Below are 15,184 nucleotides of genomic sequence, written 5' to 3' on the forward strand. Positions count from 1 at the left end.
CCTGAAACCCCGGGACAAAGTTCCCAGTGGAGGAGACCCTCGAGGGAAACTCGGCGGGGGAGAAGAAATGGCCCGCATGGGAAAATTCTACCCGAACCGAGGGCCGAGGGAGAAGGATCGAATATTGGTTCACAAAGCCGAGCTCGGCAGGGATGTCCGAAACCCCGAGTCCGGGCTAAGGGCTTATAATTCCAGGGTTTAACCAGAGGCGCCAGTTGCCGTCCCGAGAGGAGAGAGCGGAAGGGAAGGTCGGAAGTTCACCTCGGGGCGAGGTGAACTCGCCTCGCGGAAACGCAACCGCGACGGAATCCCGGAGGTGAGAAAGGGGCGACAGGGGGTACCGGGTAGGGCAACGGTACGCGGCCGCGTCCGGCACTGATTTCAATTGGCAAATTGACTCGGAGCTCGGAGTGCCGCCGGGACGAGCGGCGAGAAAGAAAGGACGGCCCGAAGAGAGAGCGACGTCGGGACCGAGCGGGCCCAGCCCCCGGAGGAGCGGTGTTCGCCGTTAATAGGCACTGAACGCCGGTTGAATGCTTAATGCACCGCGCTTCTAGGATTAAATTGACCAATCGTTTCCCGCGCGGCAAAGAGCGGCCAATTACGGCCCTCGCCGGACTATATTAAGCCAATCAAGGCTAGTTTATCGCTCAGTCGAGGATCTGGCGGCGACTCGCGCGCCCGCCCCTCCGCGCTCCGCCGACCGCCGAGGACCGCCGAGGACCGCCGCACGACCGCCGCACGACCGCCGAACGACCGCCAAACGATCGGTCCCGACACGTTTCCGGCCTCGCTCGGCAATCTCCGTCGTCCAAGAAGCTCGAGACTTCCCCTCGACGCCGACTTATCGCCGGTGGCTTCTTGACCCCGGCCACTCGTCCTCTCCGCCGATAACCGAGCGGATCGTTATTGTTCGCCGATGGTGGAGTGCGCGGCCGTGAGTCACGTTCGAACGACGCTCCTGCCCGTCGATTCCCGTTGGTGAACGATGACGAGCCGCGACTCTTGAACGTAAAAAGGGCCACCTAGGTCCGTCTTCCCGGGCGACGCGGGTAGCGTCTCGGCGTGCGGCTCGGAGGATGAATGCGGCGTTTCATCTTCGACCGTGTTTGCGCGTGTTGGCGCGTCCCCCATTGGCGTAGCGATCAACGATCTCCTTGTCCCTCTTCCGCCCCTCCGAGGAGGTCCGAAGAACGAGGCTCTCTTCTCTCGGCGCGTCTCTCGGCGCGTCTGGGCGCAATCGATGGCTCCGCCGAGTCGCTCCGCTCGATTCAACTCGATTCAACTCGATTCCAGGATCCCAGGAGACGATCACGGCAAGTCCTCTGGCCGGCACCGCCCGTGACCACGGTCTGTGGAAATATACATAGATTAGATTATGCCGGTGGCAATCGATCGTTCATCTTTTCCTCTCTTTGCAGATCCGAATTTCGGCCGCGGGCCGAAATGGTTTTTACCCGCCCCGCTCGTCCTATCTCATCGTTTTACAGGGCCGCGACTTACGCATCGAGCTCTCTACCCGCACTTCCCGCTCGGAGGAAACGAGTCGACAATCCTGTCCTGTTCATAAGTACTAGTGCCGCAGGAGTGACTAGGCTGCACTAGAAATGACAGGGTCTCCTGCTGCTCAAGTGCTTATCAATGGGTCGGGACGCACACCGCAACGCACGCCGCAACGCACGCCGCAACGCACGCCGCATTGCCTCCCGAACCTGTAACTGTAAATCGTTTCGAATAAACTTGTAATCAGACACGAGACAGGCTTTGTTATTCCTAGACGGGTAATAGGGATGCCGGATAACGACCGAGCGTCAACGTTCTCGCAAAAACGAAGACGCCTCGAGAGCCTAATGGAACGGAAGACGGTTAACCGTGCGGAAACCGTTTGTAAAACGGAGGAAAAAAGAGGCGGTTGGAGGAGCTGGGATTTGAACCCAGGACTTTCAGCATGCGAAGCAGACACTCTACCACTGAGTTACACCCCCGGTTGATGCACCGTCGCGATTAATTCTACTCTCTGAGCCGTGGAGCAATTTTTTAATAAACCTTCGTTCCGCAGTGACGATTTACGTTATCCGGATCGGCGTCGGACTCGCGTCGACGGGTCAAAGTAATGCCCTTTTTAAATAAAAACCAACGCGAACCGGATTGAGAAAAGGAGGCATTTTTTTCAGGATTTGGCTTCTATTTGTAGGATTCTCGATATTCGTAGCGAATGACTCCTTTCGGTGATTTAATCGAGAAACCGAGAGGACGACCCGGCGACGCCGCGTTGGTGGGTCTAGACTCGCTCCTCCGGAAATTGTCTTTGTGATAAGATTCGTGCATTCCAAAGCGATATTATTTAATGATATTTCTTCGGGTACATCGTTCGCACAGTCGACGGTCGATCCGATATCTCGTTTACGGTCTGGTCGAACGACCAAAGGAGAAATTCCTTGCAAGGCGACGACCGATCGCCCCTGACGCCGTTTCCTCCTCGAAGAGTACACGGTCCTCGGAAGAAACCATCGAATCAGAAATTTAATGAAAAAAAAGATAAAGGAATAAAATCGTACGTTCGACTCGATCGCATCTTCGAGGGTTTACGGCAACGAGAGCGCTTATACGCGACCCTTAAACTTGATTGAATAGTTTCACCTGGCGTCGACAAATGTCGCTTTATGGGGGGCGAAGCGCTGGTCATTGAGGATAGGAAGCCAGGTGTGACAGCGTTGCTATAAAAAACATGGTACATAATTTATTACTCTTCATACTCGTCTAAAATCATAGTCATATCTTCCCAGCATTCTTCCGCATCTCACTCGCATACACTCGCACTCAAGCATTTGGCAGGCAAGAACCTAGGGGAATCCTAACCCGCGAGGGGAGTGGAGTCACTACGACGTCATCATATCACTGACAGAGTTTGCGGACGTGTTAGGTCCCTTCAATGAATCGTTTATGTCTCTCCTGAACATAGACAAGTTTTGTGTAAACCTGAAATTAAAAAAACATTTCCCACTGTCGTTAAAAGAAACTTGGAAAATCGGACTAATCCTACCCGGCAATCGATCCGCAGAGTGGAGCTTAATTAACTCGGCGCGTAATTAACGAAATATAGAAAGGAGGACGTTTGCAGTTACCTGTCTCGATTTTTCGTCAGCAAGTTCCTCTCTATGCCGTTCATTAGATTCTCAAACCACTGGGCCATCGCTGCCTGCTTGTCCACCGATTGACTTCTGATAATATTCTCTCTTAACTGATTGAAGTACTGAAATGACAATGGAAATGTTGTAACGTCGTAACGATCTTACGATCCCGGTCTTCCGGTAGAGGAAGGTCGTCCGGTGTTAAATAAATGATCCAGTAAACTGGTCACCTCTTCGTTCAGCAGTATTAGGCCCAATAGTGGCCTAGACATGCTCCATTGGTTCCTACAATCTTCAAACATTATCATATTTAACACAGTGCTCAATATTTGCTGAAGTATCTCGGGATGCTGCTTCAGGACTTGCAAAAATAATTCTCCCCCTCCTGGTACCGCGGCATTTTTCTTTCCTGGAAAAACTCCGGCTGCGCCCGGTAGAACGTTGACGTTTAGACAAACAATGCCAGTATTTCGCATCCATGAGGAAATCCGGCATAACCGGATTATCCGAGAGATCTCCTTTCCTTTATTCTCTTTCCCTTTAGTCCTAGCTGCATCGCATATCACTCACCTTTCTGGTACAGCTGTTTGAACAGATACGTCACGATGTGATCTAACGTCGCGCAACAGCCATTGCAAACCATCGTGTCTGAAACAAACACCGTTTCTCCTCTGTTACTAATAATTTAGTAATGTATCGGCTGTGCGGTTGAGTACAAATTTTCATTTTTTATAAAAAATGTAAAACGGGTCTATAAACAAATTTTCAAAAATTGGAAATTTCATGAGTGTCAGGACCGTCCTTCCTCCCTTAGGAAAGTAAGCGATAAGGTAGAATCAGCCGCACAGACCCGTGTAGAAATTCTTTTAGCGCACCTAGTGCTGTAAGGCCGTCGCTGATGCTCGACAGGATGTACAAGAAAACTCTGGGCTCTAACGTGGACAGAAAAGCCATGTGATCCTGTGCCAAGCACTCCAGTAACAAATAGTACGTTGCCGACAGCTTCGGATAATCCTGGGAAAAAGGAAAAAAATATATAAAATGAAAATACGCAGCAAAAATGGTGGATGCGAGAAGGAGATCAGGACGGCGGGGTATACTTGCCAATAAGTCACTTTGCGGTATGCTCAGAAGCAATTTGACGAAAGTGTTGAGCGCATTGTCCAAGGCCTCGTCTCCGTATAACCTAAATACTCCGAAGTTAACATAACTCCCGCATAATGCCGCCTTTAACATACTAAAGCATATGCTTATTCCCTTGTGCTTCAAAGGATAAATTTGGTCCTTGGGCACTTCGACGTTCAATATATGATTACCGTAACTACAGATAACTTTACTTGCTTCGCGGAAAAGTAAGATCCCATTTGGCGAGGATACGTCGAATTGTAAACGTTGGCTTCGGTTTTGTACTAACTCGGCAAATAGCTTTAGGACGGGCGTAGTTACTTGTGGCTCGTGATGCCACAGTTCTACGGCGTGCAGTAAGATCGGAGTGTAGTTCGGATATCTGGGGACCGAGTTAAGTCAAATTCCCTAAACAATGAACGATTGACTCCACTAAGTGTACGCGAACGTTTCCAAAGGATACATCCAGTCGAACAGCATCATGTACGACGATTTGTTGTTGAAAGCGTATGCTAATCCTCGAAGATCCCTTGCGAGACCTATCAATGCCTTTTTTGCCTCCTCCGCCGCAAACATCGGCGTATCCGCCGCACCCATTAACTGGCCTAGGCTCTCCAGTGCGGCTAAAATAGAGGAAATGGTCCTGTTTGAAATCGAACTACCGAACGATGAGGACAAACATTTAATTGCCACTCAAGAACATCGTACCTGTCAACGGTAACATGAAGGTGTGAAACCTCTCCTCGTCCTCGCCCAAATCCACCATTAACAATCTGCCCAGCGACGTGTAGAACATCGACCGGCATCTCATTTCCGTCACGGCCACGCTGTTTCCCAAAAACGGGAAGTGTTCGCTCTAAAATCGACAAAGGAACAGGGCGAAGAGTTAGCTCGAGTTCAAGGGCTTATCTAGAAGAATCCAATCGATGGGATCGGTCCTATACGTACGGTGTGATTGTTCAACATGAACTGTACTTCCTCCAACTTGACGAGTTTCCGCACGCAGCTGTAACCTACGGATAGGTCGTTGAGGAGTTGCAACGTCTTGGAGATGATTTGTTCGCTCCGGCCCCAATATTTCAAATTGGTTATTCTGTAACAAGGGCGTCGAATCAATTAGCGGGTCGAAAGGGGGCAAGAATCACTACGAAAGAGACGTGAGAAACCGCTTTGACCAACATTTTCCTGATAAATACACTGAGGACCATGGCCTCGTCGCTGAGGCCCAGGACGTCCGACAATCTTCTGTAGACCTTGGAATTCTTTTGAACTTGGTCGCCGACGTAGATTTTCCGGAATTGTTCGAAGAAACTGAGCATCGCCAATTCCAGCTTCTCGCAGCCGCCCTGGGCAAGCCGTGAATCCGTCAGGTTCATCAGCTGCAAGACTCTACAGAGTAACTCCCCATCCATCGCGTCGTGTTCCTCGATGGTATTGAAAGATACTCTGCCACCGATCGCGCTACCTGGGGACATTAAGGAAAGCACCGTCGTCAAAGGGGAAACCGACGAGCCGGGTCGAACCTACCGATGATGTAGACCAGCCACGTCAGCTGGCCTTCCTGTATCGTGATGTCCATCTGCTGGGTAGGCGAGGCGGTTTGCGCCATTAACTCCTGATAGGTCGTGGCAGCCTGGTCGAACAGCTGCACCAACAGGGTGCAAGTTTTTTGGTACTCGCATCTACCGATCACAGATAACTGTTCCAGTTGCTGCTGGACCATCCCCAGGTCGTCGAGAGGGTCCTCGAGGCCTTCCCTGACGACGACGGCGACGGACTCGAGACGGGAGGTGATGTACGCGTTCGACACTTCCGGGGTGTAGGTCTCCAACAGGTGGGGCTCGGTCGCCTTGACGTAGGGCACCGAGGCGACCATTCGTTGCCAAAGGCTCAGGAGATAGTGCACGCTGTTCGGGGCGAACTGCCACATCTGCAGGCTTTGCACCGTGAATTTGGCGATCAGCTGAATCGCCTCGGGATAATTCTCCACCATGACTAACTCGCCGAGCTGGTAGTTGCTCTTGAGGCGAGCCAACAGCCGACAGAACTCGTGGTAATTGCCGGGGTCGCTGAGACCCTGAGGATTCTGTAAGATGTTCTTCACACCGTTCACCAGGTGAGTCAGGAACTTTGCTCTCTCCGCGTTCGAGAACAGGCTTCGACGGACAGACGCTATCTGGACCAGGCAGGAGATGGCCAGCGACGACAACGTGTTCGGCAAACTATGGTACAAATCGAAGAACAACTTCAACGTCGTGAAGTCCAGGAAGGCGGGCCTCCAACTCGTTGGGATCTGCACCGTGCACAGATCGTCCGAGCTCTCGTCCGTCGATGTTCCGATGAAGTCAAACGTCAGACAGTTTTGTGCGAGCCTCAATAGCTGCGTCATTAGTCCATGCTAAACAAACAAATAGGGAGTCAACGTACCCTCGGACGCACGTATACCGCAACCCATTCGGTTCGCGAATCGTTCTACGATTGCTACCTTTCTTCGAAATATCGAACGTACCTGTGCCTCGTCGTTAAAATTCAGATTTTTACAATTTTCTCGAGCGGTGCCGAGCAAGGAACAGGATAGCCTAAATATCTCAAATAGTTGCGTATCTCGAAAGCTACTGGCGATTTTTCGATGCTTCGTCAGGGACCTGTTGGCATCGGCTTCCGAGATTTGATTCATTTCGCAAGTCAACTGCGATAGCAATTGTACTCCTATCATGCAGTGTTCCACCGATCCCTGTTGGTATCGTTAAAATATATTAAACGTTCGGTGATGCAACGTCACGATAACGATAACAAAACGTCGAAAACGTGTTCGGGGGAATTTCTAAGAAACCGAGTTAAAGATTTGGTATGAAAGTCTTCCTGTACTAGTGAATAACTGCACATGACCTTACGAACCTGAAGGAACTTGGTGATATCACCGACGACATTCCTGAAGACAAAATCGTCCTTGTCGGAATCAAACCATCCCAGTTTTGATATCCGTGCGAACAATGTAACTAATGCTTGGATTACAAAGTTTGGCAGCTTGGGTTGCGTTGCCAAATAATTGAGCACATAGTTACCTATGTTGAACAATTAGTAACAATGAAAGGTACGTTGCTTTTTAATTGAACTATCTTAATTGCAAACCATTGCAAGCTAAACAATTGAAAAAACGCAACGCATTTGAACTTACGTATATCGAGTCTTTGTTGCAGACTAAGCCCCTGTGCCGATCGCGATACCAGCTTCGTAAGCGTGGTCGCAGCCAATAACTGTGCGTATGCCGAATCACCACGATCCAAAAGCAGCTGGCACTTGGCGAGCGTATCCGGAGCATTTTGAAAACCAACGAGAGCTTTCTCGGCTTCGGCACGGTGCGCCGAGTCCTGTGATACGTACAGCTGCTTGCAGAGCAGTTCCAGCTGCTGTACTTCCTGTATGTGATCCATTCTTAATGATGCCGTTAGGATGTGCAATTTTTCATCGTCAGCCAAAATGCATGAATGAGTTTTCCATTCTGCCTATGTTTATTTCACATTTTCTCAACGTTATCCTGCTCTTAATCTCCCTCGATGTGGGAGACGACCGATACCTTTTCAATGCAAAGTTCAATAAAATTTATTCAACATTCATGACCATCACGTATTATAGTAATTCGCTCCGACTCGCTCCGAAAGTAAAATAGTAAATAACAATCTACTCCAAAATTTCCCTTAAAAATTAAATCCCACATTTAAGATCCCGTTTCCGCCCCACGAAACGCCCAACACTTATTCAATTTTTTGGAGCAGAAGGGATACAAACCAAACTTTTAGATTACAATCAATCTAAGCGAAGAAATCGGTACGTGGAAGAGCTTGATACGACCCTCAGCCCAACACATAACCATACATAACCAGTCAATAATTACGGGTCAATTCATCTCCTAGGGGTTCCAACTCGTTACCAATTACAATTTGTCCGCAGACCCGACAAATACCATTTTATAGGTTACATGCCAAAGCGACACAATCGAACGTTCGGCTTCCAGCGATTTAACGAACCAGTCTCCTTGGCCCGACGCGTTTAGAGGTTATGTCGACCCCAGTCCGACATTTTCAAGTTACGGGGCCGGAGGTAACCGACCAAACAAGAAGTAAACCTCTCGATACGAGGTCGAGGTCGTCGACGCGTTCAAAGCCAGCCAAGATCGACAAACGGGAAGAATGTCGAAGCTTTCGATGCGACGGGATCGGCCGGCAATCGGATCGCGCGCGCGGCTGTCACTACGCGGCCGCCCGGACGACTCTCCGGGATGACCGAGTGCAGCGAGAACAGAACGAAACTTCCCTACTCGCGATACTCGCGATGTATATCCCACCCTGAGTCGCGCCTACGACGGCAGTGCTCGCGTCACCTAACTGGCAGAAATTTGCCGCGTTCACCGATGCATACGCGAGCCTACATACGTACTGGCTTGCACTGGCTGGCACTGGCGCGCGCGTTCGACGCGAGTTCACGAAATCGGGACAAGTGCGCACGGTATACGGCGCAAGGCGACGCGACGCGATTTAATTCGGCTCGACTCGATTCGGGAGGACGTATGTGCCCCAAAGCTTACATACATACAAACACGTATACATACGCTTCGCCTCTTGATCCCTAGACTCACCTGCTCGTCCGCCATTTTCGCATCGCTCAACCAAATTCACCGAACCCTAGATATCACGGCTCGCCCAAAGAGGATGCATCGTGTATGGGAATGACAAAGAAGACCCGTGCCTCGATTTTCCTGCTACGTCGACTGTCCTACCACCTACCGGCCGCGCGTTCAAACTCTTACACCTCTTCTTTTTACCTCAAGGGGTCGACCTTATAACACGATCTGGTGAAAATGCTAAAAGTGACCACTTCCTGCGACTTTGTAAATCTCACCATGATGAAAATGTTAAATATTTCACCTTAAAACGCCGCGTTGGAATACCACTTACATACGACTTTACCAGAGTAATTTGGTTTTCGCAAGTTTTCTACTGCTAATAATTGATGTGTACCAACACATTAATCGACCGTAAAGTGTTTATTTTTCCAGTACGCCGAATAAATTCTAAATTTTCAAATCACCAGTAATTTTTAGAAACGATACATCAACTTCATTTCATTTTACCTTTTTGTTAATGTGCCGGTTTTTGACGTTATTCGTTTTGAGTTTGCACAGCCTTAACTATTTATTACTATATAAGGAATTTCCTGGTTTCCCAAATTCACTTACGAGACTGTAATCCCATTTGGTAAACGAAAACACAATCGGTAAATTGTATACGGTAAAATGATATTTTTTTTAACTGTTCGTTAAACTGCTTGATTTTATTTCCAAAGGTCCCTTATGTCATGTAATTTTAACTAAACAATTACTGATATCACAACAAACGATTAAATATTTATAAAAAAAGGAACCTATTCTATTCCATCTACATCCTGATCTTAGGTGAATTTGTGAAAACTACAATTCGCACACTTTTCAACTATTAGCTCAGTCAAGTACCTTATATTATATTTTTTTTCTTTTTATAAATAATCACATTGTTTCTGTGCATATCTATACAGTTTGCTGGAAGGGTATTAATATTCGCATCAAATATCCGTAAAATGGAGTAATAAGTATACGTTAAAATACATAGGTACGAATAACAATTTTGAACACTAGTCGCGTTAAAAGAAAAAAAAAAAAAAGAGGGACAAAGTTTAAAAGTATGATGTGTCAAGCGCTTCAACGTTGGTACGTAACCGATTTAATTAACTTCCTTAATCTTAGCAGTTAGAGATATCCTCGAGAACATTGTTGGGATTACGCGAAAATTGTAAACGTATGTACAGATTGCTACACAGAAACCTAATCAATAAATGCGAGTGGCATCGTGTCAAAAGGCTGTGCAAAGCGTCTCATCGCCGCCATCCTCGTATCCATAAACAACGTTAAAAGGGTAATTGCAAAACTAATGCCTAAGATAGAACTACTATACATTCGGTTGACCTGTGGCGTACCTATATTGCTAATCGAATAGCAATTCGGCATAGTTAGTCTCAAAGAAGACAGAGCAAAGCACGGTAATAATATCATAGTCCTCCCCTCACACGAAACTCCATTCACACAGGATAAGTACTCCGATCAAACGGTGTGTTTTAACGACGTATTTCTTACTATAAATTAATTACATAAAAAACTTTTTGTTTAATTTACTATAATACATCTATTACCTTAATATATTAAGTGTATCCAGCCTCCCTAAAAACGTTCCCATTTTGTTGCGTACTTTAAGTCTTTTACGTTTCTCTTATTTTTTTTTTTCTTCTTCAGAGTAGGAAAAATGGTCAACTTCTATCGTGTCATAGGGCGTAGAAGAATCCCAGGCACGGCCAAACCAGACGACGTACACTACTTACATCCATGGGATGTATTTACATACTTTCAATGATACTGTCCATTAATAAACGCTGGCGTCGCGTGCGTATAAATTAATTCGTAGTTCCGCGTGTCAGTGGCGTGACGCATTTTTTCTCGGCTTTTTTCACCTTTTATAGATTTGCGTTTCACGGCAAATAAACGAAAGCCATCGGCCGAGCGCTCCGTTCCGTTCCCGAGGGGGAGGGGCTCTGTCCGTTTAAGCGATATCTTCACGCCGGACAAATTGGTTCTTCGCCTTCCTGTACACACTTTTGCGAACACATTGAATTCACTCACTAACCACTTGGCTGCAACAAATTACAGAGGAATCAGAGATTTAGTTACGTCGTTAAATAGCTGACGGATTGCACGTTGCACGGTACTTTGGCCGGCAACTTATCGCCGAGCGATCCTACTCTCGTAACCCGTGGAAGAAGGAATGTCCTCACGTACGAACAATACTTACAGTTATATCACAATTAAGGAATCTTTGTGTTGATGCGTCACTCGAATGCTGGAAAAAAAAAAACCACAAACGAGGTCCTCGTTAGACAGGTTGCTGGCATCGATTAATACTCCGACGAGAAGACAATAAAATAATCGGGAATCTTACGGGAAGGAGATCTGGTATCCGATTGGGTCAAAGGTAGCGCATTGATCGATGCGGTCGAAGCATTGACACCACCGTCCGACGACGAATTGAAGTTTAAAAAGTCCCAAATGAGAATCGTATCGTCGTGCGACGACGACACTATTTGGAACTCGTCGAATTGAAGGCGAAAGACACGTCCCGTGTGTTCCTGTTACAGAAGAAAATCGGTTAACGCGTAACGCCCTCGGAGATATCGAATTAAAAATAGGAAACATACCACCAGAGTGCGTAGACACAGCGTGCTGCTGACAGCACGTGGATCCAATGCTGCCACCAGGTCCCAAACCTTGATTTTACTGAAACCGGAACAAGTCGAATGTTGGAAATAAGTCAGCTCGAAGAGAGAAAGACGTAGAGAACGAGACTAGAAATTAACCGATACATACCCATCGTAAGCTCCACTGACGATGTGCTTACTGTCGAACCTGATGCATCTGACCAACTCCTCGTGCCCCTCGAGTACACGCAAACACGCACCGCACTCAATGTCCCACAATCTAATGGTATTGTCGCTGCTGCCACTGACAACTAGACGATCCCTATATTGCAAACACGCTATACCGCGCTTGTGCCCGTTCAACGTTCGCACGAACTCGCAGCTGGACGTGTTCCATACTTTAATAGTTCTGTCTCCACTAGCCGACACTATGTATTTTTCATCGAAATCGACGACGTTGACCGCGGCTCGGTGACCCACCAAGACTCGCCGCAAGGCGATCTCCGTCTGCGACGTCATGTCCCACACCGCTATCGACCGGTCCTGTAAAGCACAACGCTCTATTAAAGCCCTATTCAGAAAACACAGCTCGAGAGAAGGAGCGAAAGGCTCGAGCACGAACCTTGGAACACGTAACCATCATGCCGTTGTTGAATCTAAGATGAAGCACAGCTTCGCAGTGATGAATCAGGGTGTTGACCATTTCCCCTGTATTGGCATCCCACACTCGGACGGTGCTGTCCGACGAGCCCGAAATGATGGCCTTGTCGTCGTACTGCAAACAGAGGACGGAACCCGTATGCCCCGTCAGTACCTTGATGCACTGCAGCGTGTTTCGGTCCCAGATCTTGATCGTGTTGTCTCTGAGACCCGAGACGATTTTTTGATCGTCGTACTGCAGGCAATAGACGCCCTTTGAGTTTTCGCTCCGGCAGTTTATTCGATGGAGATTATGCCTTCCCATCCTCCAATTGTTGTCTATACTGTCGATGTCCTTGATGATTTTTGGAAAGAGGGTCCTGTAGAATGCGTGATTCGGGTGGCTCTCACCAGGCCTCGGCTTGAAGAGGAACTGTATCCTGAAATAGACGATTTCGATCAAAGCCTGAAGGAGGAGGAGACAGGCCTTTGGAAGACCCAGAACGCGAATCGAAATCAACCGACCATCCTCTCCTCTCTGCCAAGCCCCTCCAGACCGAGTCGGTCCTGACCTTACGCTCGATCAGCTTCTTCCAGAGCATCCCCTCGCTGATGACCCTGTACCATTCCTTGCAGACCAGCTCGGCGGCGCAGAGTGACTCGGCGTCTAGGTAGGAGAGAATGCTCTCCGCCACGTGGTCCAACCCCTTCTCTGGGAACAGAGTCAAGCCGATGAATCTCGATCCTCCGCACGCTCGATAATCGAAACTTACTCGGCAGAAGCGAGATAAAGTCCCTCTGCAGCATGGGCTTCAGGTAAGCGTTGATGTGCCCGTGCTGGTAGTGACACATGCGCGCCAGAAGTTGCTCCACGAAGTGCACCTGCTCCGGCTCGCTCCACCTCTCGAAGAGCCTCATGCACATCTCCCGTTCTTGGCCATAGTGCGCCGAGCCAACTGCTCGTTCCTGCGGCTCCTTCTTGCGGTTCGGCTCGTACAGTATCGTCATCGGGTACTGTCAACCAGAATTGGGTAAGTATAACAAGTCATGTAATATACATGGTTTTGTAAGTGCATATTACAACATGTAATACATCTCTAATTTTCTACGCGTGCGCGAAGTACATTACGACCTTCTATTTCTATATAGAAAATAACAAATCCAATAAAAAATTTGATATTAAACAAGATTAAGTCGAATTTTGAACACAAGCTCCAAAAGACATTAATAACCTAGCGGATGGCGTATATCGTCCATCTGTGGCATTCTTCATATTAGAAACGTAATTTATTGGTTTTCTACAATTCTCTTACGTAAACTACATGGTTTACGTAATATACGTGAAAAACGTTGAAAAATGCAAAATTACCCAACCCTGCGCCTAGTTCGAAGACTTTCGATCCTCCCGCGAAACAAAGAGGGCCGAACATCTGGCTCGCTTTGCCCGACTCACCGCCAGAGGGACCGCGCTCGAGCATCGATTGCCTCCGACCCCTTTCGCGGCTTTCCCTTCCCCTTCGATCGAGCGAACGGACTTATCGCAGACCCTATTCCCCGCAGATCCCCAAGGAACGTCTACTCGCCGTAACCTCGATAAGCCGAGGAGGGCCGAGTCACGAGCGACGAACCTTAACCTTTCCTAGCGCGAGAGAACACTCCGTAACGATGACTAGGCTGGTACGACTGAATCGGTTCGCGAAGGAGACCGAAGAAAAAGATCTACACGGAGGGCACTCGAAGGTTCGGCGAGAAATTGCAAACGGAAGGCTGGGGGGGCAGCGGGGGAAGGGCTTTACTTCCTCGTGACGGGTCAGAGGGTAGACGCGACACGTTAGGTCGACCTTCTTCGCCTCGCGAGGAAAGATAAGATGGCGGAGAGATCTCACCGAGGGCGAGACTTAAAAAATAGAGCTAACGGACCTGGAGATTGGCAACGGTGTCCTCGACGATCTTGTCCGTCTCCATGTTGATCATGGTGCGAGGTTCGGCCTTGGGTGGTCGGCTCGGACGGGGACGTCGGCGGGACCGCGACGCGCAGCGAACTCGGCCGAGCGGTCTCAGCAGGACGGACGATGCTCGCGAGGCCTCGCCATGCAACGCGAGTCGCGAGGTCTGCGACGATGGCGGCGGCGGCGACGGCGGCGGCGGCGGTGGCGACAACGGCGACGACAGCGGCACTCGACCGACACGAGCGGGCCTAAACGGCTATGACATTTGTTCGGCGTAGGCGGACCGCGCGGACCGAGATCCCTGAAACGGCCGCCAGCCCCCGACCACGAGATTACCGAGAAAAGTCTGGAAGGATTCCAACCAATTCCAACGGAGCCCAAAAGACGCGCGTAGGCTGACTTGGCCGGACTCGCCAAATTCGACGTTGAGACCAGGGACGGGGACGTCGCTGACTGTCGCTCGCCGTCGCTGTCTGTCGCTGACCGTCGCGCGCGCCTCCAACGCGAGAGGGCTAAACCCGATTGGCTCGCTTTCTCGACGACTCACCGCGCTCATCTGCGCATTTCTGCGTGCCGACTCTGAAGAGAACGCACGGCCTGGACAAAATCTATATCGTTTTGCGTTCCAATTGGCTCGCCATCTCGAACAATCGACGTTGCGACCAATCGGAACCTCGGACAATCGACGTGGCAACCAATCGAACCCTCGACAATCGAAACCTCGAACGTGTCAAGAGTCGTCGACTAAAACGCGACATCGTGGCTCGTCTTGCTCACCTTTTTTACCAGATCGATGGGTTTATGGATTCAATAATTTTTAAGTTGATTCTACTTTTAATCCATCTCGATGAGTCATTTTTCTCGCATTTGAACGGGATAAAGGCAAAAAAATGTCTTATGCGTTTATGTGCTAAAACGATGATAATATGAGGTCTCGGAGTGAAAATTGAATTGACTTGAAAATCACAGATGGCGCAGGGGGTCCCTCTGCAGTCAGGGCCCCAGAAAGCATGAACCCAGATTTCTGAAGTTTCACTTCGATTTCTTTATAATTATTGTACG

At 48.8% G+C, this 15,184-nt stretch overlaps 2 protein-coding genes, 1 long non-coding RNA gene and 1 other non-coding gene across 9 annotated transcripts; 1 reads left to right on the forward strand and 3 right to left on the reverse strand.

Moving 5' to 3' along the window:
- Window positions 1-770: 770 nt before the first annotated feature.
- Window positions 771-1,756, forward strand: LOC111674362. Its single transcript, XR_002762400.1, has 2 exons — window positions 771-1,350; window positions 1,422-1,756. It is a non-coding gene; the product is annotated as an uncharacterized LOC111674362 (long non-coding RNA).
- Window positions 1,757-1,913: 157 nt separating this feature from the next.
- Trnaa-cgc lies at window positions 1,914-1,985 on the reverse strand. Its single transcript has one exon. It is a non-coding gene; the product is annotated as a tRNA-Ala (tRNA).
- Window positions 1,986-2,619: 634 nt separating this feature from the next.
- Window positions 2,620-8,972, reverse strand: LOC105700375 (exportin-7). Of its 6 annotated transcripts, XM_012426168.2 has the most exons (16): window positions 8,046-8,661; window positions 7,435-7,833; window positions 7,155-7,321; window positions 6,766-6,990; window positions 5,784-6,654; window positions 5,436-5,721; window positions 5,205-5,349; window positions 4,965-5,112; window positions 4,720-4,879; window positions 4,236-4,638; window positions 4,007-4,145; window positions 3,702-3,779; window positions 3,362-3,555; window positions 3,126-3,253; window positions 2,860-2,979; window positions 2,620-2,717 (listed from the first exon to the last, which is right to left on the reverse strand). In XM_012426168.2, exons 2-15 carry the CDS (start codon window positions 7,688-7,690, stop codon window positions 2,880-2,882), a joined length of 3,300 nt encoding a protein of 1,099 aa, XP_012281591.1. In that variant the 5' UTR covers window positions 7,691-7,833; window positions 8,046-8,661; the 3' UTR covers window positions 2,620-2,717; window positions 2,860-2,879. The 6 variants fall into 6 exon arrangements, with proteins under 6 accessions (XP_012281591.1, XP_012281593.1, XP_023290264.1 ...); XM_012426170.1 differs by lacking the exons at window positions 2,620-2,717; window positions 8,046-8,661 and adding an exon at window positions 8,893-8,972 and having other exon boundaries at window positions 2,721-2,979; XM_023434496.1 differs by lacking the exons at window positions 2,620-2,717; window positions 8,046-8,661 and adding an exon at window positions 8,866-8,884 and having other exon boundaries at window positions 2,721-2,979.
- A 596-nt stretch (window positions 8,973-9,568) lies between these two features.
- Window positions 9,569-14,588, reverse strand: LOC105700386 (beta-TrCP). The gene is made up of 9 exons (XM_012426187.2): window positions 14,094-14,588; window positions 12,947-13,187; window positions 12,699-12,885; window positions 12,157-12,613; window positions 11,704-12,077; window positions 11,535-11,613; window positions 11,279-11,465; window positions 11,132-11,179; window positions 9,569-10,973 (listed from the first exon to the last, which is right to left on the reverse strand). Exons 1-8 carry the CDS (start codon window positions 14,145-14,147, stop codon window positions 11,169-11,171), a joined length of 1,590 nt encoding a protein of 529 aa, XP_012281610.1. The 5' UTR covers window positions 14,148-14,588; the 3' UTR covers window positions 9,569-10,973; window positions 11,132-11,168.
- Between the last annotated feature and the right edge of the window lie 596 nt (window positions 14,589-15,184).

Source organism: Orussus abietinus, unplaced genomic scaffold (genome assembly GCF_000612105.2).
Source record: "Orussus abietinus isolate OABI.00-Male unplaced genomic scaffold, Oabi_2.0 scaffold18, whole genome shotgun sequence".
NCBI lineage: Eukaryota > Metazoa > Arthropoda > Insecta > Hymenoptera > Orussidae > Orussus > Orussus abietinus.

Coding starts and splice junctions, on each gene's coding strand:
- LOC105700375 (XM_012426168.2), bottom strand. CDS start 7,690: ATGGATCACATACAGGAAGTACAGCAGCTGGAACTGCTCTGCAAGCAG. Junction 7,322..7,434: donor GCAACAAAGACTCGATATAC/GTAAGTTCAAAT, acceptor TGTTCAACATAG/GTAACTATGTGCTCAATTAT. Junction 5,722..5,783: donor GTGGCTGGTCTACATCATCG/GTAGGTTCGACC, acceptor TAATGTCCCCAG/GTAGCGCGATCGGTGGCAGA.
- LOC105700386 (XM_012426187.2), bottom strand. CDS start 14,147: ATGATCAACATGGAGACGGACAAGATCGTCGAGGACACCGTTGCCAAT. Junction 11,614..11,703: donor GTCAGTGGAGCTTACGATGG/GTATGTATCGGT, acceptor TTCCGGTTTCAG/TAAAATCAAGGTTTGGGACC. Junction 11,466..11,534: donor TGTGTCTACGCACTCTGGTG/GTATGTTTCCTA, acceptor CTTCTGTAACAG/GAACACACGGGACGTGTCTT.